Here is a 26089-nt window from a genome sequence, read left to right as displayed (position 1 = left end):
ACTACATAGGGAGGAGGGCACCACTTGGGACGCATACACCACCATACTTCCATAAACTTGAGAGGGGTAGTGATGGTTTAGGAGACACGGGTGGGAACAACACAAATTAAAACTAGGGTCTGAAGTTATTTTCTTTTTAAGTATTATTATTCACTTTTTCCTAGATGTTCACTTTTTTTTATATATATTTTACTAATTTAGACCTACCATTCTTGTGTAGGCAGCTGAGATGAATGGGGTTGTGATTTATTTGGGGTTATATTTGAGAGAACGTTTGTGTCCCAAATGTCACCCTATTCCCTATGTAGTGCACTACTTTTGACCAGGGCTGTCAAAAGTAGTGCACTATATAGGGAATAGGGTGCTGTTCAAAGGTAGTGCACTACATCGGTAATAGGGTGCCATTTGGGATGGAGACATTGAAAATGTGTAAATATAAAGATGTTGTTATTGGAGTATAATTAATTGCTTGCTTGAAATAAGAGGTCTATACGATTGATCATATTCCATTATGACCAGGACGTTTTTCCTGATCAGGAAAAATCCCTGGTCCTAGAAACATTACCTGGGGTGGTAATTTCATTTCAATCCCAGTCAACTGAACTTGCCATGGGGGATTTGTCCACAGATGTTCATTTCACTTCTTAAACTCGCCAAGAATGTAATAATAGGAGTTGAACCCGGCACTGCTCTTATGTGTAAAGTGATTTAAGTTGAAGTGCACTTTGAGAAGGGGAGGAGTGTTTATTGGGGTGCAGAGTGAGATGTCGTGGCCCGGACGCAGTGAAAATGTGTATGTTTTGGGGGGGGGGGGGGGGGGGAAAGAATGTTTGTCTAAACTTTCTCCAATAAATAACTGGTTTAAGATGGAAAAAGTGTCTGTCTTTCTCTCTGTGTGTGGTGGTTCTGTTACATTTTCTAAGTAGAACATTTACAGAACTGTACTGGTAAAGCTGATGCTTTGTGTCCATCAGTCAGGGGTTGCTGCTGTTCTACACGGCCATGTCTTTTCCATAAGTAGATGACCTTCCAAAAATATAGAACATTACACAAGGGATATACAATTTTCTTCTTGCATCAGTAAGCTATGAATCAACAACCCTGTTTTGTGTTGCTAAATCTGTTTTACCCACAACCCACTGGATTCAATAAAGGATAACGAAGCAACAATTGTACATTTAATTCAGATCGCGTACATAGATACATTCCAAGATACAAGAAACACCTGTAAGAAAATAGACAGTTTGAAATTAGCTACACCTTGAGGGGATATTGCTTGCTTGTTTACAAAGTATAGAAAAGTATTGCCAAGAAAAAATGTCTATACTGTATATCTAATGGTACAAGAGTTAAGTAGCGATTCAAATTTACAGGATAGCAAGCACCTCATGGAACAAGTCTTTTGTTGAAGATCAATACTGCAATTCAATAAGGTCCAGAACAATTACAGAGACTGGATGCACACAAGCCTACATAATTTTTATATACATACAAAAAACAGACAATACTGCATTTACATGGCAGGGACAGGTTGACTGTAAGAAGTTGTCTCAATCCTCAGCCCAATTGAATTCTCATGTAGTTCTTTTAGTTATTGAATATATGGGCTCTTCTATGGCCACATTGTCCCTGGTAGTTAATTAAAATAGTCCTGTGAAGCGTGATAAGTTCCAGACAGAAACGATGTATGTGGTTAAACCCCCCCCCCCCCCCCCCCCCCCCGTGGGGTGACCTTTTACCAGGAAGATGTAGCAAACACATTGAACGATTATATACTTTTCTGTACATATGAAAAATGTCACCTTGTCATGGCAACCAATGTTTCAAACCCAATATATATGAGATTCGAGAAAGCACTTGGGATTGAATTAATTTCCCGATTGAGCCGACAAATGGAAGCGGTTAACGTGAATGCAGTCTCCGCTAGCATGGCAACGTTGTCTTTAAATGTCAATCGGGCTACAACGCAGAACTTTACGAACTGAATCGAGCCCGTAGTCTTCACGGTTTAAAACACTAATGTATTTACAGAGTGTTGCCCGTCGTCTCCTTGGTCTTCAGCCGCATAAAACATGAAGTGTTCAGTTAGCCAACAGAGGGTTCAGAATATAGATAAAGGATACATCCACTGATGTTTTTTCCTGTCTGTTTGGATGGAGCTCAGCGTAGCATCACGAGAGATCATGGAAAAGTTGAGGGATAGAGGGGATATAGGCTCTATAGTAAATATAAGTTCACACGTTACAACAATGTGTGTCTACGTTTGCACTCGTATGAACACTACTCTACACCAGTGTCCCTCAACATGGTCCAACCACCTCCCAGCCACCCAGAAATGACAATCGGGCAGACCAGACAAAGGCATGGTGGGCCAGTCCAGCCATTTCTAGTCCCAATCCACCCACCCTCACCCAGTGTTCTATCCTGTCATACCATGGTCTCAGACCCTGAGCCCTTGCCTGTGAAGAAGTCCCAAAAATGACTTGTATGACTAGGAGAGGGTTTCTCTTTCTCCTCCTGGGGTGTCTGCCTCACCCAGATACTGTTTTCCCCCTGTCCTCCCAGGCTGGAGCATGAGGCAGCCCCCATGGTGAAGCTCAGACCTTCGCCCAGCGGAGCCCTCCGTTCCTGGGCATGGTGTTGGCTGTCCTCTGGGTGGACTCTGGAGCTACTGGAGGGCTGGGCCAGACTCAGTAGGTTGTGGTGGGAGTGGAACTGTCTCATCTGACCAATGGACTTGGACGGGGTCTCGTTGGAACCTGGTGAGGGAGAGGTTTTATTTTTATTAAGATCTCTTTTAGTCCTGAATTGGACTAATCTTCCAAGAGTCCTTAAACATTAAAATACAAGTTATAATACGATCACATTTTCACATAACACACTGTTACAGACATAATACACTGACATATTGACCAGATAAATACTCTAAACAGTCTGAAAATATAGATTGATTCCTTCATCTACCATAGTCCTGCACAACCTTCCAGTTTATTATATTTGGGGGAAAAAATGTTTGAAAGTATTTCTTGAAAGGTTTCCGGTTTGCTCAGATAAGTGATTCAATTTCTTTATTGAATCCAAATGTTATTTTGCCTATTTTTCTTTTATGTCTAACACAGATGGTGGACAATCTATTCCTAGCATTTACTGAATGACTGTCTCTTACCAACTGAATACTATTGTGAATGGAGTTTGGCTGTTTTAAATAGTGTACATTGTGAAATAAAATAAGCATTTTTTTTTCTCCAATTATCTTGTTGATTGATGACCAACCGAGAGCATTGTGCACGACTACAACAGAATTACCATATCTCCACCTTAAAACAATCCTTGCTGCTTCTGTTCAGTCTGCATCCTCCTAATTTCACTTGCTGATGAATTTCCCCAGACCACAGAACAGTAGTTCACCTGACTCCCAATTAATGCCTGGGTTGTTTGCTTAAGAATCTTTCCCGGTAAATATTTAGCTATCCTTCTGATCATGCATGCAGTTGTAATTTTTTTTTTTTACATTGAGTTATTTGAGACGACCACGATAAGCAGTTGTCTAGCTGGACCCCTAGTAGTTTGGTTTCTGACAAAATTATTTCATGATCCACAAAATGAAATGCACTAAAATCTAAAAGTAGTACATCCACAAACCTGCTATTGTCTATAGCATAGAGCCTCTGGTCAGTCATGTCAACCAATTCAGTGGTAGTGGATTTTTTGTTGTTGCAATAAGCATGCTGATTGGCTGTGATCAGATCATTCTTTTCCATGTACTCCCATATGTGTCCACTCACAATACCGTCCAATATCTTACTGAATGAAGGGAGTAGACTAATTGGTCAACTATTGGCAGGAGTAATGGGATCTTTGCTGTCTTTCAGGGTTGTACACAGTTTAGCATGCTTCCATATATTTGGAAATGTCCCCTTTTCCAATGATCCAATTAAATATGTATTTCAAAGGAGCTGCAATCTGGGGAGCAGCATAGCGAAGTAAAAAATTGTCCATAAGATCATAACCAAATTTACCATTGGGTAATAACGTCAATAGGATGATTGGCAAAATCAGCTGGTTTTGTTATTGTTCTGCCCTCACCCTCCACACTAGATGGGCATGATGAGATAGATGTACCAAGTAAGCCTTTAACTGTATTCCATACCTTTTTAGAATCATTTTTACAATCAATAAAAGCATTGTTGTAAAATGTAAAAAAAAATCTTACGATTTAATTTAACTGCATAATTACGTAGTGTTCTACAATTCTGTTCATCAATTTCCAGTTTAGATTTGGCTGCTAAGACTTCTGCCATATTTTTGGAGAAAATGTCTCACCCAATCCATGGAAATGGACAAGCCCCAACTGTACTCTTTCTTACTGGGGCATGATGGTCCGTTACCTCAGTGAGCAAATCAATAAAACATTCTGAAGCGTGATTTAAATCATCCTCTAGATAAATCAGCTCCCACGGTACAGCAGCCAAATCATTTTGAAATAGATTATGATGAAATGTTTTAACATTTCTCTTGACCAAAATCCTTGGGGGTTTCTTTGGAACCGTGGTGTTCATGGTTATGGTCACAATATTATGGTCTGTCCAGCCCACTGGCATTGATCTGGCTCTTAAGATATCGGACCCTTTTTTCCAATTTTCGCCTAAAATGACATACCCAAATCTAAATGCCTGTAGCTCAGGCCCTGAAGCAAGGATATGCATTTTCCACGTGTCCGAACGGTGACCTAACTTAGTTCATGATACTAATAGTATCATTCACAATTTGTTTCAAACCACAGCTCTCGGGATATCTAATTTTTTTAGTTCTATTTGAACTATTATGATCCTTCCAATTTATATTAATATCACCCAAGATAAATACATCTCTGTTACTATCTGTGGCCTGGTCAAACCCAGTGCATAAGTCATCCAGATAGGACACCTTAGAGCTAGGAGGTCTGTACACACATCCTACCAATATGGGTGCCTGGTGAGGCAGATGTACTTGAGCCCATAGTGCCTCTATTTGACATACATTAAGGTCATCCCTCCTCTTTAAATGTATATTATTCTGAATGTACAGTGCTACACCCCCACCATTCCTACTCCTGTCCCTTCTAAGTAGACGATATCCATTAATGTTCATTTGCCCATCATTTACAGATGCATCCAAATGCATTTCGGTCAAAGCTAAAATATGAATATTATTTATGTTGACCAAGTAAAAAAATTTAATGTATTTTGTTAGGAAGGCTACATACATTAACCTGAGCTATATGCAGCCCTTTCCTTATCAAGTGGAGATCAATAGAGTATGTATTCGTTATAGTTGAAGTTGTCATGATACACTACAACACACAAACTCAGATTTGAACATTGGATTAAAATAGCCAGGGAGTTACTCTCGAGTCCCGATACAGTTTCCCATTGATGTAAAGTTTATCCATCACCAAGGAAACTCGTTGGTTCAGGCAATGCTTTTCTTTCATGATGGGATACAGTTTTTTTCTCTTTTCATTTATCTCCGTGGGGGAAGTGATCATTCATTCCAAAATCAGTGTTTCTGAGTTCTCTGCCCCTGCTCTTTGCCATTTCCTTAAAAATTAAAAAACCTGCAATAATAGCCTATGGCCTTTTCCCAGAGGCCTCTGGGAAAAGACTAAGGACTCTGGAGAGGACTCTGGAGAAAGTGGACATTCTAAGGACTCTGGAGAGGACTCTGGAGAAAGTGGACATTCTAAGGACTCTGGAGAGGACTCTGGAGAAAGTGGACATTCTAAGGACTCTGGAGAAAGTGACATTATGCACGACATCTGTGGGCAGTTTCAGTTGAGTTAACATAAAGTCTCGGACAGTGTCCTCACAGCCTCTGCTGTTGTCATTCTCCGGTCTCCCTGAAAAGATGAGATTGTCCCGCATTGATCGACACTGTACATCAAGCAAGGTTTCTTTAAGTTGTTTGTTCCCCCTTTGCACCACCTCCACCTTGCCATGAATAGAGTCCACAGTACCTTTCAGCACCGTGTTCTCCTTCCTTAGATCAATCTGACATTGGCTGAATTCTAGACTGGCACATAATGCATTGATGTCCTCTCGTAGTATATCCAATATATCAAGTTTGGCAAGACTTTCATTGATGGATTTCAACAAGTCAACATCCATATCCGTAAACCTCTCCCAACTCGCGCCCTTCTTGCTTGGGGATGGTTTGATGCCATCGTTGATACCGCTTGGCCAACTTGGCTTTGGTTTGTTTTGTTGATTGGGTTTGTTGTCCTTAACAGTGCTTGAATTCTCCAAAACCAGCGACATTGTATTATTAGAATGTTACTTTGTTATTACAATGTTATCACGCTCTTACTATACTGATCTTATTATTCTGTTAAGGCCCACCCCCCCACATGAAAACGTTTAATCATAATCATATCACAATCAACTTTTAACAGTTGAATGTACAGAAATATTTAAAAAAAATATATATATATATATATTTTATTAGAATATGCAAATTAGTCGATGTTAAGTAAATATGCCTCACCTTGGCTCAACCATAACCCTAACTTTAACCCTAGCTGGATGTTGCATACCAACAGAGCTCATAAAGGTGTAGTGACCCCATAAATATCGATGACTCTTGTCCCGCTGAGTACACTGAACAAAAATATAAATGCAACGTGCAACAATTTCAACGATTTTACTGAGTTACAGTTCATATGAAATCAGTCAATTGAAGTAAATTCATTAGATGCTGATGGATTTCACGACTGGGAATACAGACATACATCTGTTGGTCACAGATACCAACAACAACATAAAAGGTAGGGCCATGGATCAGAAAACCAGTCGGTATCTGGTGTGACCACCATGTCTCAAGCAGCGCAACACATCTCCTTCGCAGAGACTTAATCAGGCTGTTGATTGTGGCCTGTGGAATGTTGTCCCACTCCTCTTTAACAGCTGTGCGAAGTTGCTGGATAATGGATGGAAACAGAACACGCTCTTGTACACGTAGATCCAGAGCATCCCAAACATGCTCAATGGGTGACATGTCTGGTGAGTAGGCAGGCCATGGAAGAACTGGGACATTTTCAGCTTACAGGAATTGTGTACAGAGCCTTGCGACATGGGACCATGCATTATTATGCTGAAACATGGGGGTGATGTCGGCGGATGAATGGCACGACAATGGGCCCCAGAATCTCGTCACGTATCATTGTGCGTTCAAATCGCCATCGATAAAATGCAATTGTGTTCGTTATCCGTAGCTTATGCCTAACCATACCATAACCCCACCGCTTGCCCACATGACGCCATACATGCCTTCTGCCCAGTACAGTTGAAACCGAGATTCTTCTCGAGCGTGAAGAGCACACTTCTCCAGCGTGCCAGTGGCCATTGATGGTGACCATTTGCCCACTGAAGTACAACACCAAACTGCTGTCAGGTCAAAACCCTGGTGAGAACGACAAGCATGCAGATGAGCTTCCCTGAGACGGTTTCTGAAAGTTTGTGCAGAAATTCTTCGGTTGTGCAAACTCACAGTTTCATCAGCTGTCCGTGTGGCTGGTCTCAGACGATCCCGCAGGTGAAGAAGCCGGATGTTGCGGACCTGGGCTGGCGTGGTTACACAAGGTCTGTAGTTGTGAGACCAAATTCGTACCACCAAATTCTCTAAAATGATGTTGGAGGCAGCTTATGGAAGTTAACATTAAATTCTCTGGCAACAGCTCTGGTGGACATTCCTGCAGTCAGCATGCCAATTGCACACTTCCTCAAAACTTGAGACATCTGTGGCATTGTGTTGTGTGACAAAACTGCACATTTTAGAGTTGCATTTTATTGTCCCCAGCACAAGGTGCACCTGTGTAATGATCGTGCTGTTTAATCAGCTTCTTGATATGCCACACCTGTCAMGTGGATGGATTATCTTGGTAAAGGGGAAATGCTCACTAACAGGGATGTAAACAATTGTGTGCACAAAACTTCAGAGAAATAAGCTTTTCGTGCATATGAAACATTTCTGGGATCTTTCATTCCAGCTCATGAAACATGGGACCAACACTTTACATGTTGCGTTTATATTTTTGTTCAGTGTAGTATACCTGCTGATGGTATTGTAACTGAAATCCAACCCCTTTATATACCGTATGTGTGACTTAACTTTCCTGTTGTGGTTGTGTCTACCTGCTATGGGTGTAATAAAAGAAGTGGGACCCTGTAAGAATAAGTAACTTCCTTTTCCTGTTGTGGTGGTGTCAGAAGACATCCAGGACGCTGTTTAAACCTAATCAAACCTGAACCTTAACCTAAACCTGATCTTAAACCTAAACTCGATGACTTACGTTTCTTGTTGTTATGGTGGCGTTGGAGGATGTCGAGGTTGAGGAACACCTCTGTGGTCAGCCTGCTGTCCCCGGGCTCGTCGGGGTTGAAGAATTGCGAGGGGGGCTCCAGTGGTGACAGGCTACCACTAGACGCCCCTACAGAGTCCAGAGATGCCCCCGTGTCCCGCCGACCCCCCGCTGTGTCTACCGTCTCCACCGTCAGGTGACTGCCACTGTGGGAGGAGGAGAGTAGGGGAAAGAAAGGAGAGGAATGAGAGAGAGGGAAAAAAGGGGAAGGAGAGCAAGCAGTGGGAGTAGAGATTAGAGTTCTTTGTTATCCACTTTGCAAAAAGTCTTGCAGCGCCACAAATAGAGATATTGAAACACACTCAATAAACACACAACACTGAGACTCAGAGACAACTGAAGTGCTGATCCAGAATCAGTTTAGCCTTTTAGATCATAGTAAATAAGAATATATGGACAGGGGGGGACCTACTCCGAGACTGTATGTAAATATGGGCCCTGAAGTGTACACCTACCTGAGTTTCCTGCGGAGGAGATAGTCGATGATGTCAGGATCTGTCTGGATGAGACTCATCAGCACCTCCTGCTGGAGCTCTGCTGACACCTGGGGAGAGGAGGACAGGAGGGTGACACACACACGCTCGCGCATGCTAACACGCACAGTGGTGTAAAGTACTTTAAAGTGCTACTTAAGTCGATTTTTTTGTGGTATCTGTACTTTGCTATTTATATTTTTGGACAACCTTTACTCCACTACATTCCTAAAGAAAATAATGTACTTTTTACTCCATACATTTTCCCTGACACTCAAAAGTACTCGTTACATTTCGAATGCTTAGCAGGACAGGAAAATGGTCCAATTCACACACTTATCAAGGGAACATCCCTGGTCACCCCTACTTCCTCTGATCTGGCGGACTCACTAAACACAAATGCTTTGTTTGTGAATTATGTCTGAGTGTTGGAGTGTGCTCCTGGCTATCTGTAAATGTAAAAAAAAACTGAAATCCCCCCCCCCTCCCGATCCACACACTCCAACTACCGTGAACAGTCGCCTGTAGTTCTGTATAAGGTGAAGGGTGACGTTGATGATGGCAGTGCTGTCCTCAATGCCCATGGCATGGGGACTCATCTCCCTGTCCCCTCCGCCCCTCTCCCCCTGCAGCAGGTTGGGACCAAAGATCACCGCCAGGTTGGTTGCTGTCATCTTATTGCCGGGGAACTGCAGGTAAAGAGAGGGATGAGATGGGGAAAGAGAAGGAGAGAGCTATAGAGAGAGAGAGGTTAGGGGAAAGACCGCATATTAGGTCTACCTACTGTGTAGGCTAGGCTAGTTAGTGTAGAGCTACAGAAAGAGAGAGGCGTTAGGAGACGGTATATAATATAGAAAGGGTCCGGTGAGACAGAGAAACCGAAACAGGAGAGAGAGAGGGTTAAGACAACCCAAAATCTATTATGTGCTCTCCTCTTGAGAGAGAGAGAAGGTAACGTGTTGATGACGGACAGAAGAAGCAGACAAACTGACAGAAAAAAATATGGACAGATGAACAGAATGATAGACAGTCCCATGACACACAAACACGGATCCCCCCCACACTTCCCCCTCACCCCACATTGGGACTAACCTCCTGGTGCTGTGGTCCTGTGGTGTCCTGTGCGTGGCTCTGTACGGTGTGTAACAGGGTGAGGAGGCGGAGCAGAGTATCACAGTTACAGGGGGGTAACAGGTAGAGCAGCTGCTGGAGGTACAGGAGCTGGTCTGTCCCTCGCAGAACTGAAAGAGAGAGAGAGAGAGAGAGAGAGAAGAGACCTTGTTGAGCACCTTTTGAATTTACCAGTAGAAAATGATAGCGGTTGCATTCGTATGGCTAGTGTGTGTCGTATGGGTTACTGTGCGCGTGCCCCTTACGGTTGGCGTGAAGGAAGGCAGCGTAGAGCTCTCTTGGCAGTAGAGGGTCGGGCATGTCTCTGAGGAACTCCTTCAGTAATGCCGCTACATCGTGAACACTGTGCTCCTCATCCAAACACACGTCTGTCCCTATGTCAAAGTCCTCACGCAGCTAGGTGGGGCAAACACACATCAGCACCATATCAGAGCGCGCACACACTCACACACACTAGAACGAGCAGACACACACACACTTAAAAGGCAGTGGCAACAGATACACACACACAAGAATGCACAGTTCGAGGCAGCACCCATGTGAGAGTCAATACACACACACACACACACACACACACACACACACATCAAAACCAGACACATACACAAATAAGTTCACATGCACCGGCCACACACACAGTATAAGGTCAGTTTCCCATGTGACGCATTTCTTTTTAAACAGGAAATGACAGGGATCAACGGCCCTGAGTACAAAGTACACAGCTGAAGAGAAGTACACCTGCCACAACATCAACACACTGGCTAGTACTACCGAGTAGGGATAAATAACTACTGTATGAAGTGAAGGTAATGCACAACTCTGCTGTAGTTGGGCTAACATTTACATTTAAGTCATTTAGCTGACGCTCTTATCCAGAGCGACTTACAATTTGGAAAGTTCATACATATTCATCCTGGTCCCCCCGTGGGGAATGAACCCACAACCCTGGCGTTGCAAGCGCCATGCTCTACCAACTGAGCCACACGTTTGTAACGTTTGTGTAATATGGAGAGCAAATGTACATCGACACACTGGCTAGTAAATAGGTCTAAAGCAGGGGAGAGCTAACTGTAATGTTGAAGACATGAACATTTATGCGTGGAGAGCAAAAAGACTCACCTGCCGAACTCTCTTTTTGGAGCTCCCAACACGAAAGATCCCCACAGTTTGTAGACCTGTGGAGAAGGAGAGAATGCCACTTCAGATTATTGTGAAAGAGCAAGATCTCTCAATATTCTATCCCATATATTTTACACTTTATAATTGTCAGAGAGGTGGTTCAATGAACCACACTCGCATGATGAGTGACCTTGCTTGAGACCGGAAGACTTACGTTGGTTCCCCTGAGCTAATGCCTTAGCTAGATGGGCTAACATAGTCACATCAGCAGACCTCTGTGTCTCACCGTGTCTCTCTATGTGGCAGCAGCACCTCTCCAACACACGGGGAACCTGTCTATAAATGGGGTTGAGGCTCAACTTGGTCTGGGTCCGCCCCCCGGCACCTGCTGCAGTCTTCTTCAGCTCCAGCTCTGCAGGGTGGGACAGCTGCAGCGCCTCCAACAGGCGGGACTGACTCTCGACAAGATCTGAGATGGAGTCCACTGACAGGCCACCCTGTCGGAGGGAGAAGGGGAAGGCAGGAGGAGAGGGAGGGAGAGATTAAGCATTTCAAGTTCAAGTTTCAAAACCTTTAGGAGTTGATTAAAAGGGAGAGTGAAAAACAGAGGTGAGGGGAAAAGGATGAGAAAAGAGTAGGAGAGAAACGATAGTAGGAACGAAGAGAGGGAGACAGAAGAGAGTGAGGAGCAGAGGGAAGAGATGAGAGACAGAGGGAAGGAGAGTGGAACATTAGGGAAGTATGGATGAGAAGGAAGGAGAGGGAGTGAAGGAACAGAAGAACGAGGGAGTGAGAGGATAAACAGAAGGGTGATGGAGAAGGGGGTACAAGTAAAGGGAAAGCAAAATGATTTCAACAATATTTTTCCTGGCTTTCAAAAAAGATTTCCATTAGTTGATCATGTAACAAAATTCTGCCAGTTGCCGTGAAAACTTTCTTGTAAAACTATCCAGTTAATCTTGGGATGAGTATGACATTTTTCCTGGGTAACATAATGAGGTAGATTTTATTTTAAGAGAAATTATACAAATGGAGTTTTAAGTTTTCATTTTTGGGAAAAATGTTCTGGGTTTTTTCAGGATAGTTTTCTCATGACTAATTATATGATTTATTTAGTGCATTAGGTCTTTATTACTCCAGTATGAGCACAGAACAATACTTGTCAGTAGAGCGGAGAAAAAGCCTCCCCAACCCAAAACATCTTCCCGCGGACATGATCTCAATAATCGAAAGCAATTTCCTCTCTACTTCCCTTCCTCTGTTTTGATTTGAAGGTTTTTCAGTTTTCCAAGTAAATCTGAATAAGACGTGTAAAAAGCGTCGCAACAACAAATTATTATTCAACTCAACTGTCTTGTATCTATCTCTTAGACGTAGAAATTACAATCGCACACAAATCTCCCATCAACATCAATAAATCATTTATTACACATAATTCAAGTTATGCATGAGTAACCTGGTCCCAGATTTATTTGTGCTGTCTCTTATTGTCTCTGTCACGTTTGGCAGCACATGCAGTAAATTGCTTATGTTAAGTTCAGGCCCTAATTAATGGGTGCATCTCAATAGCCGTGGAATGACTACAGACAAACACTCAGTGAAAACAAATACAGTATCAGGTCCCCTAACCCTGGCTAGTAATGACAGTGTGTTGGAGTCACCAGCAGAGATGGTGTCTGAGCTCTCACCCAGCAGGACAGCAGGTTAGAGCGCAGCACGATACAGACATTAACACAGCAGGGGCTCAACTTAAATACACACACACAGACTACGCCCCAAATGCATGCACGAATGTGCACACCGTTTTTGCTCTGCTAATATTTTTACTGTGCTGCTGCAGCAAACAACGGTCGGACTCCATACCAGGAAAATTAATTGATTGTGCGAATGATTGTGAATGGAGAGACAGCCAGACAGAGGGCAGACAGATTTAACTGAATGTTCCCTTCGTGCGTGTGTCTCCCGTGGCACCCGATTCCCTATATTGTGCGCTACTTTTGCACGATACGGAGCCATTTGGAATGCAGACCTTTTTTTCATTTCCCAATATTAACGTTGATTACCAGGGTCGAGGTTCTGAGAGAGTAACACCGATAGTCATCGTTGAACTTCTACACCCCAGATTTCTGTTGAAGTTGGCTATATTGTTATCGTGTTCAAATAAAACAACTCAATATGTATTTTTGAAAGGATATGTTCGGATCCGTTTCACCTACGTCACTGTATTTCACAGTTCTCAGGCCTGAGGTATGTGCTGGCTAGTACGTTCAAGTGCCAAATGCATACAATAGAAATGTTTGATTGTCTCGGAGGAGATATGCCAGCGTGGTCATGCTTTGAAACCGCAGTTTGAAGTCGACAAGTCATGGTTGACAAATGTTTGTTGGATGTTCGACTGCTCTTTTGATAGCCGAAGAGAGGTCCGCATATTTCAGACCAAAGTAAAGCCCAGACATAGAGACAAGCGTCTACATCTACTTTGGGGTTCTCTGTGGTGTGGTGTGTGTCCTCTGTTGTGTAATGTGTGTGTGTGTTTTCTGTGTGTGTGTGTGTGCTGTGTGTGTGTGTGTGTGTGTGTGTGTGTGTGTGTGTGTGTGTGTGTGTGTGTGTGTGTGTGTGTGTGTGTGTTGTGTGTGTGTGTGTGTGTGTGTGTGTGTGTGTGTGTGTGTGTGTGTGTGTTGTGCGCTCGCTCTCAACTCACCCCGTCTTCTGATCCTCTTGTCTTCTATCAGCGAACTTCTGCTGAGAAGTAGGCATATCAGCCTGTGCACAGAGCGGAAGATCAGCAACTGCCTGCTGATTAGGACTCAGATGTGACGGTTATGTCGTAGCTCCCTGAAGGGTGGTGAAGCCGTGCTGCAGAGGGGTTTGTTCCCGTCGCTAAGCTGCCGTTTTTCAGCCCGGAACATCAGGACGCTGGCCTCCAGATCCAGACAGTCTCTTCTGCTCTCCTTCAGAGCAAATCAAATCCAACTTTATTTAAAGTGTCAATCACAACACACTTTACAGGAAATAGACCTAAAGTAAAAGTGTATTTTCTAGTGTGCGGTTTTTACACTTGTATTTGGATACATGTTGTTTTCTGTATTTTTTTTTAATACACTTCACAGTAAAAGAATCTAATGAAGTAGATGAACAAAAAAAACCTTCAGAGCATCCTGACGCTGCTTGTATGCCCGGTCGTTGGCTATCGCCTGCGAAAGAGGGATGCCAAACGCCTTGGCGGCTGTCTCTGTGGGATGATGGAAAAGGTAAAAAGAGGTATGGATGGAGGAAAAGAGATTGGGATAGATAGGGCAGGAAAGAGGGAGGAACAGATATTTCATTTCAGTAGCATTTCAACTATCTACTAACCCTAACCCTAACCCTAACCTTAACCCTTATCCTAACTCCAAACTTCAAAATAGACATTTATGACCCATCTACACACAATACCCCATCATTACAAAGTGAAAACATGTTTTTAGAAATGTTTGCAAATTTATTGAAAATGAAATATCTAATTTACATACACATTCACACCCATGAGTCAGTACTTTGTAGAAGCACCTTTAGCGGCGATTACAGCTTTGAGTTTTTGCTTTGCACAATCTGGATTTTCTCCCATTCTTCCTTGCAGATTTTCTCAAGCTCGGTTAACTTAGATGGGGAGCGGCAGTGAACAGGAATCTTCAACTCTTTCCACAGATTTTCAATGGGATTCAAGCCTGGGCTTTGGCTGGGCCACTCAAGGACTTTCACATTCTTGTTCTGAAGCCATTCCAGCGTTGCTTTGGCAGTATACCTTTGGTCATTGTCATGTTGGAATGCAAATCTTTGCCCCAGTCTAAGGTCATTTGCACTCTGAAGCAGGTTCTCAACAAGGATTTGGCTATATTTGGCTCCATCCATTGTTCCCTCTATCCTTACAAGTCTCCAAGTCTCTGCCACTGAAAAGCATCCCCATAGCATGATGCTGCCACCACCATGCTTCATGGTAGGGATGGTGTTAGACAGGTGATGAGCTGTGCCTGGTTTTCTCCATACATATCACTTTGCATTCAGGCCAGAGAGTTACATTTTTGTCTCATCAGACCACAGCATCTTTTGAATTATGCTCTCAGAGTCTTTTATGTGCCTTTTTGCAAACTTCAGGCGTGCAGTCATGTGCCTTTTTCTCACGAGTGGCTTCTGTCTGGCCACTCTCTCCTAAAGCCCAGATTGGTGAAGTGCCGTAGAGACTGTTATTTGGCAGCTTCTCCCATTTCAGCCAAGGAACTCTGTAGTTCTGCCAGAGTGGTCATTGGGTTCTTGTTCACCTCCCTGACCGAGGTCTTCCTTGCCCAGTTGCTCAGTTTGGTCGGATGGCCAGGTCTAGGCAGAGTCTGGGTAGTTCTATATTTTTTCAATTTCCCAACACTCTAGACAATGTTTTATACCCTTCCCTAGATATATGCCTCAACACAATTCTATCCCAGAGATCTATGTCCAGTTCCTTGGACTTCATGGTATAGTTTCTGCTCTTATACATGTTATAATCACCTTTGGCAGTGATTACAGCTCACAGAGTCTTTTTGGCCAAGTCTCTAAGAGCTTTGCACACCTGGATTGTACAATATATGCCCATTACTCTTTTTAAAGTTCTTCAAGCTCTATCAAGTTGGTTGTTGATCATTGCTAGAAGGCTATTTTCAAAACTAGATATAGATTTTCAAGCCGATTTAACTCACGACTGCAACTAGGCCACTCAGGAACATTGCATGTCATCTTGGCAAGCAACTCCAGTGTAGATTTGGCCTTGTGTTTTAGGTTATTGTCCTGCTGAAAGGTGAATTTGTCTCCCAGTGTGTGTTAGAAAAAAGACTGAAGCAGGTTTTCTTCTAGGATTTTACCTGTGCTTAGCTATATTCCATTGCTTTTTATCCTGAAAAACTCCCTAGTCCTTGCCAATGACAAGCATACCCATAACATGATGCAGTCACCATGCTTTAAAATATGAAGAGTGGTACTCAGTGATGTGCTGTGTTGGATTTGCCCCAAACATTACACTTTGTATTCAGGACAAAACATATATTTTTTTGCAGTACTACTAAAGTTCCTGGTTGCAAACAGGATGCGTGTTTTGAAATATTTGTTATTCTGTACAGTCTTCCTTCTTTTCACTCTGTCATTTAGGTTAGTATTGTAGAGTAACTAGAATGTTGTTGATCCATCCTCCGTTCTCATATCACAACCATTAAACTCTGTAACTGTTTTAAAATCACCATTGGCCTCATGGTGAAATCGGTGAGCATATGTCTTCTTCTCTGGCAACTGAGTTAGGAAGGATGCCTGTGTCTTTGTAGTGACTGGGTGTATTAATACACCATCCAAAGCCTAATTAACAACTTCACCATGCTCAAAGGGATATTCAGAGGGATATTTGTTACACATCTACCAATCGGTTCCCTTCTTTGCAAGGCATTGGATAAACCTCTCTGTTCTTTGTGGTTAAATCTGTGCTTGAAATTCACTACTCAATTGAGAGACCTTACAGATAATTGCATGTGTTGAACACAGAATGAGTTCAAGCAACTTATTATGTGATTTGTTAAGCATATTTTACTCCTGAACTTATTTAGGCTTGGCATAACAAAGGGGTTGAATAATTATTGACTCAATATATTTCAGCTTTTCATTATTATTTGTTTTTTAATTTCAACAAACAAAATTCCCCTTTGACATTATGGGATATTGTGTGTAGATTGGTGACAGAAAATCTCAATTTAATCCATTTTAAATTCAGGCTGTCACACAACAAAATGTGGGAAAACTAAATGCATATGAATACTTTATGAAAGCACTGTACATGTAAACAGGGGTAATGGTGACCAGTAGCAGTATAAATAGATAGATATAATGGTAATGGAAATCAATAATCAATGAACAGCAGTGTAATGGTAGTAATAAATTGAATCAATCATCATCAGCAGCGTAGCTGTGAGGGGTTGTGTGTGTGTGTGTGTGTGTGTGTGTGTGTGTGTGTGTGTGTTGGTGTGTGTGTGTGTGTGTGTGTTGTGTGTGTGTGTGTGTGTGTGTGTGTGTGTGTGTGTGTGTGTGTTGTGTGTGTGTGTGTGTGTGTGTAAGTTTGTCGCGTCATAATGAGTGTGTGAGTGAGGACGTATGTGAGTGTGTGTATGTGAGTATGTGTGTGTGAGTAAGAGTGACAGTGAGGGTGTATGTGTTTGAGTGGGTAGAGAGCTGTGGATGAGCATAGAGCCCAGTGTGTGTAGTCTGTGGGAGAGGGAGAGCAGTAGCCATTTAACAGTCTGACGGCCAGGGGATAGAAGCTGTTTAGGAGTCTGTTTGTCTGAGCTTTGATGCACCGGTATTGTCTGCTGGACGGGAGCATGGAGAACAGTCCATGCCTCAGGTGGCTGGAGTCTTTGGCAATTTGTCAGTCTTTCTCAGATACCGCCTAGCATGTGCATATGGCTGGGAGCTCACCACCAGTGATGCGCTGACCTGTCCGCACCCCCCTCTGTAGGGCCTTCCTGTCGGTGATACAACCAGTCAGAATGCTCTCGATGGTGTAGCTGTAAAGATTCTTGAGGATCTTAGGGGCCATGCTAAATAGTTTCAGCCTCCTGAGGGAGAAGAGGCAATGGTGTGCCTTCTTTGCGACTGTGTTGGTGTGAGAGGACCATGTTAAGTCCTCCGTGATGTGGACACCAAGGAACTTGAAGCTCTTGACCCTCCCCATTGCGGCCTACCACCGTTGTGTCGTCAGCAAACTTGATGATGGAGTTGGAGATGTGCGTGGCCACACAGTTGTGGGTAAACAGGGAGTACAGGAGGGGGCTGAGCACACACCCCTGGGGGGCCCCAGTGTGGAGGTTGAGGGTCAGCGTGGCGGAGGTGTTGTTGCCTACTCTCACCACCTGGGGTAGGTCGGTCAGGAAGTGCAGAATCCAGTTGCAGAGGAAGGTGTTCAGTCCCAGGATCCTGAGCTTTTCCAACAGTCTGACTGTGAACATTTGTACGAAAACCAAATTAAGGAAGACATAGACGCTATTAAAAACAACTGAAATGGCAATATGAAAATAAATGGGTGAAGGAGATTAATCACAATCCCAAATGGAGAACCTTTTGTTTGATTAAGAGTGCATTTGTGTGTGAGAGATATATTATGTACAACCTACCAAATGCAAAAGAAAGATCGCTATGTGCACAGGTAAGATCAGCGATATTGCCCCTGCTATTGAAACAGGTAAGATCAGCGATATTGCCCCTGCTATTGAAACAGATCGCTATTGTGGTGAAATGGAAGAGGAAAGACTATGTAACTATTGTGACCTCGAAGAGATAGAGAATGATATTCATTTTATCCTCTATTGCCGTTTTTACCACATTTTATCCTCTATTGCCGTTTTTACCACAATATACGCTTGTTCTTATTCCAGAAAGCCCATCAGATATACCCTGGAAGGGACAGATTTTTTTTTTTTGTCCATTGTGTATTTCTGTTTGCTGAATTTTTTGATAAAGCCCGGAATAAAAGAAAAAGGGCGGCCTATAACTATAGTGAACAAAACTATAAACGCCACATGCAACAAACTCAAAGATTTTACTGAGTTACAGTTCATAAAAAGAAATCAGTCAATTGAAATAAATMAGCCGTAATCTATGGATTTCACATGACTGAGCAGTAGCACAGCCAGGGGGGAGCAAGGCCCAGCCAATCCCAATGAGTTGAGGAAGCCGGATGTGGTGGTCCTGGGCTGGCGTGGTTTCACGTGGTCTGCGGTTGGGAGGCCGGTTGGACGTACTGCCAAATTCTCTAAAACGATGTTTGGCGACTTATGGTAGAAAAATAAATATTCAATTCTCTGGCAATATCTCTGGTGGACATTTCTGCTGTCAGCATGCCAATTAGACACTACATCAAAACTTGAGACATTTGTGGCATTGCGTTGTGTGACAAAACTGCACATTTTAAAGTGATCTCTTATTGTCCGCAGCACAAGGTGTACCTTTGTAATGATCATGCTGTTTAAACAGCTTATTGATATGCCACACCTGTCAGGTGGATGGATTATCTTGGCAAAGGAGAAATGTTTATTAACAGGGATGTAAACAAATTTGTGCACAAAATTTGAGAGAAATAAGCTTTCTGTGCGTCTGGAAAATTTCTGGGATCTTTTATTTCAGCTCATGAAACATGGGACCAACACTTGACATGTTGCATTCATATTTTTGTTCACCATAAATTATAAAAAATATTTAGCTCCAGACATAGGCATATGTACACTGAGTATACCAAACATTAGGAACACCTTCCTAATATTGAGTTGCACCCCCTTTTGGCCTCAGAACAGCAATTCGTCGAGACATGGACTCTACATTCCACAGGGATGCTGGCCCATGTTGACTCCAATGCTTCCCACAGTTATGTCAAGTTGGCTGGATATCCTTTGGGTGGTGGACCATTCTTGATACACACAGGAAACAGTTGAGTGTAAAACCCCAGCAGCTTTGCAGTTCTTGACACAAACCAGTGTGCCTGTCACCTACTACCATACCCCGTTCAAAGGTACTTAAATATTTTGTCTTGCCCATTCACCCTCTGAAGGGCACACACACACAATCCATGTCTCAATTGTCTCAAGGCTTAAAAATCATTTTTTAACCTGTCTCCTCCCATTCATTTACAATGATTGAAGAAGATTTAACAAGTCACATCAATAAGGGATCATAGCTTTCACCTGGATTAACCTTGTCAGTCTACGTCATGGAAAGAACAGGTGTTCTTAATGTTTGTATACTCAGTGTATATAAATTGTGTGTGGGCCTACAATATATCTCTCTCACTTGAATCTTCTCTTCGTGACAGACCAGGGTTAAATGCCTTCCATTTAATTTTTCTGTATTTATTTATCTGTATTTTAATTGTATTTTTTAAATTATTATTGCTTGGGTAACCTTTTCCACTATTATGTATTTATTTATTTTTCATTCTTTATGCGGTGCGCACTATGCAGAACACCGGAATAATTATCACTGTGAATCATTGTAATGTTTGTTTATGTGTCAATTAATCCCGTAAGGAATGGGTTGCCAACTGGCAATTTGAGTAAACAATTTTTTGTTAATGAATTAATTCATATAAAACACACAAGCACACACACACATCCGCACACACTCCTGCTGTGAAGAGGCCGTAAGACCTAAAGCTGGTCAGACATGGGAGACTGGCAGAGTGCCAAGAGGTAAAGCTCTAAGGATAGGTGGATTGAAACTGAAATACCTCTTAAACCTGAAATACACCTCTCTCTTTCTCTGTCTCTATCTCTGTCTCTGTTGTTTTGACCCGGCCTCTCCTCCCCCCTCTCTCTCTCCGTCTCTCTCTCTCTCTCTCGTCTTTACGCTCTCTCTTTCTCTCCCTCTTTCTTTTTCGTCTCTCTTTTAACTCTCTCTATCTCTCAAACCCTCCTCTCTCTCCTCTCTCTATCATTCTCTCTCTATCTACCACTATTCTCTCTCTCTTGTTAGGTTTCCACCCAATTGGCGTCAGGTTTTCATGCAAATATTCAAAAATCTGCATAAATAAAATATGTACATTTTCCCACCAGTGGCGTTTCCACCAAACTGACTTGTTGTGGATGAAAATCAGTGTGTGATGGCGTAGTGCACAATGTTCATTGTGTTTCCATTGCATTTTCAACTCTACCGATAGTTTTGTCACAAAAACTGCTGCTTTAATAGCAAATGTGTCTACTCTGGTCTTGGCACCTGCTCTCTAGCTAACATATCGTAGATACAATGTGGGTAGGCTCTGCGGGTAGGTAAGTCTACATGATGAGATTATTATGGATCAGAGCGATAATATTTTTATTTGTCAAACGGCAGTCAAGCATTGATCATCATGTCACCAGAATAAGACCCTCGACATTTATTGGAAAGGAGCATCAAGCTCATCACTGCACTTTCATCACCCTGTGTAGTTCGTCATAATTTATTTAATCTGCAGCCTAATAAACTGCATGCTTTCCCAAGTCGTTATGGGAGGATCACACACCATGTCATCGCGTGACTCCAAGTTTACTTCGATATGATGGCAGTGGTGTAAAGTACTTAAGTAAAAATACTTTAAAGTACTACTTAATTAAGTCATTTTTTGGGGAATCAGTCATTTACTTTACGATTCATATTTTTGACAACTTTTACTTTTACTTCACTACATTCCTAAAGAGAATTATGTACTTTATACTCCATACGTTTTCCCTGACACCCAAAAGTACTCGTTACATTTTGAATGCTTAGCAAGACCGAAAAGTTGTCTAATTCACACACGTATCAAGAGAACATCCCTGGTCATCCCTACTGCCTCTGAAAATAAATAAATAAAAAACTACATGTGGCCATCTGCTTTGCTTAATATAAGGAATTTGAAATGATCTGTACCTTTACTTTTGATACTTAAGTACATTTTAGCAATTACATTTTCTTTTGATACTTAAGTATATTTAAAACCAAATACTTTTATACTTTTACTCAAGTTGTGTTTTACTGGGTGACTTTCACTTTTACTTGAGTCATTTCGTATTAAGGTATCTTCACTTTTACTCAAGTATGACAATTGGGTACTTTTTCCACCACTGTATGCTGGTTATTATATCAATATTTGCACATAAAGGCTTCTCCACCACCATTTCTCGCATACTAAATTTTACCGACACAAAAAGACCCCACCATGTCGGGATTTCTAAAATTGTATTGAAACTTCCTGTTTCGGTCACAGCTGTCAAGATTTTGTTTTATACTGTATGACATTACTCACATAAAAACTGTGGATGGGAATGGGGTTTCTGTCTCCCTTTTTCATTCTCTCTCTCGCTCTCTCACCCTCTCCCTCTCCCTCCCTCCTCTCTCACCCCGCCTCTCCCTGTCTCTCAAACCTTCCTTCTCTCTTTCTCCCCCACCCTCTCTCTCTTCCCTTCACCCCTCTTCTTATCCTTTCCTTGAAGCTGGTTCAAGGTACACGAAAGCCATGGACACGTGTATGTAGGTACATCAACTGACTAAATCCTCCCGCAGATGCCACTGTTTGGTTGCAGGCCAGTGGCTAGCTACAGTAGCTAACGGGCTAACTAGTTAATAGGCTTACTGGCTAATTAGCAAGCATGTAGCTAGCCGACTAGCGTGCTAATAAGCTATATAGTGACCAGCGGACTAAGGTTTAAGAGGCACACTACACTACTAGACCATGTGTGTTGTGGTTTTTCATTGTGAGCTCAAGGGGTTTAGAAGGGTAAAGTAGGCCTACACTTTGTCATTGCAGAGCGAGAAGTCAATATTGCATTATGTGAGTATAAATTACTATGTTTCTGGTCACTTAACCCAAAATATTGTGGGACATGGACCATCATGAAAATACATTGTAAACAACTACCATGCTTTCATGTTTCACTAGTATCACTACATGTTGCTAGTACAAAACCATGGTATTATCATGGTATTTTGGTCACTAAAATGGCAGGAAAATACAATAGTAATGCTGCAAATGCCATGGTATTTTCTTGCCATGGTAGTACAATAAAAAAAAATCTTTGGTACTATCATGGTGTTTTGGTCACTAGCGTGGGTTGAAAATACCATGGTATTTGCAACAGTACCATGGTATTTTCCTTCCATGGTAGTAACCAAAAAAACACGATAGTACCACAGTATTGTTTTCATTGTACTACCATGGCAGGAAAATAGCATGATACATTTTTTTTAAGGATTCTGCACACTTTCTGACTGCCGTCAGGCGACAAATACAGTTAGCATGAATAAACGATAGAAAGTACACAACAAGACAATTAGCAGAAACACCTGAGTGTTAATGTTATTGCGATTAACAACCATCTAAATGCATTTGCTCCAGATTAGGCTACCCATACCACTTTACCCACTGTGCTACCTTCACAGATAAGAGGCTGAAGCCTTAAAGGAACAAGCACAACTGGCATCCATCCATCCATCCATCCATGGCTGTAGAAGAGGGTAAACAGACACGTAAACACAGTATACACAAACTTTTATTTTGTGAAATGTGCTTTTACACACCCGAACGGTTTGGCCTACAAACTATTATGGAAGGAGGAGACTCTCACGAACACGATGCTGTTCTCCGTTTTGCTCGACGACCCCCACCAGTCGTCTTGGGACTTGTCTGAAGTCGGTATAGCCGATCTTCCAACTTCTGTCTGTAGCGTCCGAACAGTTTAGGCTAGACACTTATATGACCACTCTGTGTAAAGGTGAGACTCCCACAGGCCTCACGTCTGAATGTCCCCCGGTACCAGTCAAAAACATTTACGGAAGTATATTTGGAGACTGTTTAGTGACAAAATAAGGGTTTAAATACATGTAAAAAATATGTATATATATTGGATAAATACTTCAGAACAAACTTTTTTCTGGGGGACTATCTGTTGTTCCATGTAGTGAATCTGTTATTCAATGCAATTATATGGGCTAATATCAGTAATTTTTCATCAAATACAGTGCATTCGAAAAGTATTCAGACCCCTTGACTTTTTCCACATTTTGCTATGTTACAGCCTTATTCAAAAAAATAATAATTTAATTTTTTTTCATAAATCTACACACAATACCCCTTAATGACAAATTCAAAACTGTTTTTTAGAAATGTTAGCAAATATATATATATTTTTTTAAATAAAAAAAATAAAAATATACAATTGAAGTCAGAAGTTTACATACTCTTAGGTTGAAATCATTAAAACTTGTTTTTCAACCACTCCACACATTTCTTGTTAACAAACTATAGTTTTGGCAAGTCGGTTAGGACATCTACTTTGAGTATGACACAGGTAATTTTTCCAACAATTGTTTACAGACAGATTATTTCACTTATATTTCACTGTATCACAATTCCAGTGGGTCAGAAGTTTACATACACTAAGTTGACTGTGCCTTTAAACAGCTTGAAAAATTCCAGAAAATTGTGTCATGGCTTTAGAAGCTTCTGATAGCCTAATTGACATAATTTGAGTCAATTGGAGGTGTACCTGTGGATGTATTTCAAGGCCTACCTTCAAACTCAGTACCTCTTCGCTTGACATCATGGGAAAATCTAAAGAAATCTAAAATAAATTGTAGACCTCCACAAGTCTGGTTCATCCTTGGGAGCAATTTCCAAACGCCTGAAGGTACCACGTTCATCTGTACAAACAATAGTACGCAGGTATAAACACCATGGGAACACGCAGCCGCCATACCGCTCAGGAAGGAAACACGTTCTGTCTCCTAGAGATTAATGTACTTTGGTGCAAAAAGTGCAAATCAATACCAGAACAACAGCAAAGGACCTTGTGAAGATGCTAGAGGAAACAGGTACAGAAGTGTCTATATCCACAGTAAAACGAGTCCTATATCGACATAACCTGAAAGGCCGCTCAGCAAGGAAGAAGCCAATGCTCCATAAAAAAGCCAGACTACGGTTTGCAACTGCACATGTGGACAAAGATTGTACTTTTTGGAGAAATGTCCTCTGGTCTGATGAAACTGTTTGGCCATAATGACCATTGTTATGTCACTAACAGTGAGTGGCTGCTGCCAACATACTGACTCATCTCTATCCACTTTAATAATGAAAAAAATTATGTAATAAATGTATCACAAGCCCTGACCTCAATCCCATAGAAAATGTGTGGGCAGAACTGAAAAGGCCTACAAACCTGACTCAGTTACACCAGCTCTGTCAGGAGGAATGGGCCAAAATTCACCAAACGTATTGTAGGAAGCTTGTGGAAGGCTACCCGAAACATTTGACCCAAGTTAAACAATTTAAAGGCAATGCTACCAAATACTAATTGAGTGTATGTAAACTTCTGACCCACTGGGAATGTGATGAAAGAAATAAAAGCTGAAATAAATCATTCTCTCTACTATTATTCTGACATTTTACATTCTTAAAATAAAGTGGTGATCCTAACTGACCTATGACAAGGGGATTTCTACTAGGATTAAATGTCAGGAATTGTGAAAAACTGAGTTTAAATGTATTTGGCTAAGGTGTATGTAAACTTCTGACTTCAACTGGTTAGAACACCTACTCATTCAAGGGTTTTTCTTTGTATTTACTATAGTGAATAATAGTGAAGACATCAAAACTATGAAATAAAACATATGGAATCATGTAGTAACCAAAAAAAGTGTTAAACAAATCAAAATATATTTTCTATTTGAAATTCATCATAGTTTAAATGTATTTGTCTAAAGTGTATGTAAACTTCCGACTTCAACTGTATATGTATTATATTTACATAAATATTCAGACCCTTTTCTCAGTATTTTGTTGAAGCACCTTTGGCAGCGATTACAGCCTCACATTTTCTTGGGTATGACGCTACAAGCTAGGCACACTTGTATTTGGGGAATTTCTCCCACTCTTCTCTGCAGATCCTCTTAAGCTCTGTCAGGTTGGATGGGGAGCGTCACTGCATAGCTGTTTTCAAGTCTCTCCAGAGATGTTTGATCAGGTTCAAGTCCAGGGTCTGACTGGGTCACTGAAGGACATTCAGAGACTCGTCCCGAAGCCACTCCTGCGTTCTCTTGGCTGAGTGCTTAGGGTCGTTGTCTTGTTGGAAAGTGAACCTTTGCCTCTGTCTGAGGTCCTGAGCACTCTGGAGCAGGTTTTCATCAAGGATCTCATGTAGTTTCTCCGTTCATCTTTCCCTCGATCCTGACTAGTCTCCCAGTCTCTGCCACTGAAAAACATCCCCCCAGTATGATGCTTCCACCACCATGCTTCACCGTAGGGATGGTGCCAAGTTTCCTCCAGAAAAGACGCTTGGCATTCAGGCAAAAGAGTTCAATCTTTGTTTCATCTGACCAGAGAATCTTGTTTCTCATGGTCTGAGAGTGTAACGGCTGTCTATCTCTTCCTCCTCATCTGACGAGGAGAGGCGAGAAGGATCGGAGGACCAATACGCAGAGTGGT

The 26089-nt window shown here is 41.9% G+C and overlaps 1 protein-coding gene across 1 annotated transcript in view; it reads right to left on the bottom strand.

Annotated features, from left to right (window-relative positions):
- Positions 1–1165: 1165 nt before the first annotated feature.
- Positions 1166–26089, bottom strand: part of arhgap36 (Rho GTPase activating protein 36) — a 109224-nt gene continuing 84300 nt past the window's right edge. Inside the window, 11 exon segments of the mRNA XM_070449549.1 lie at positions 1166–2759; positions 8327–8541; positions 8851–8939; positions 9378–9557; positions 9961–10109; positions 10245–10395; positions 11119–11174; positions 11405–11615; positions 12807–12886; positions 13937–14069; positions 14265–14350. Coding sequence (XP_070305650.1) covers positions 2428–2759; positions 8327–8541; positions 8851–8939; positions 9378–9557; positions 9961–10109; positions 10245–10395; positions 11119–11174; positions 11405–11615; positions 12807–12886; positions 13937–14069; positions 14265–14350 — 1682 coding nt within the window. The 3' untranslated portion in view covers positions 1166–2427.

Source organism: Salvelinus sp. IW2-2015, linkage group LG3 (assembly GCF_002910315.2).
Source record: "Salvelinus sp. IW2-2015 linkage group LG3, ASM291031v2, whole genome shotgun sequence".
NCBI lineage: Eukaryota > Metazoa > Chordata > Actinopteri > Salmoniformes > Salmonidae > Salvelinus > Salvelinus sp. IW2-2015.
The sequence above is the reverse complement of the archived record's forward strand: the minus strand, read 5'-3'. Positions and strand labels throughout refer to the sequence as shown.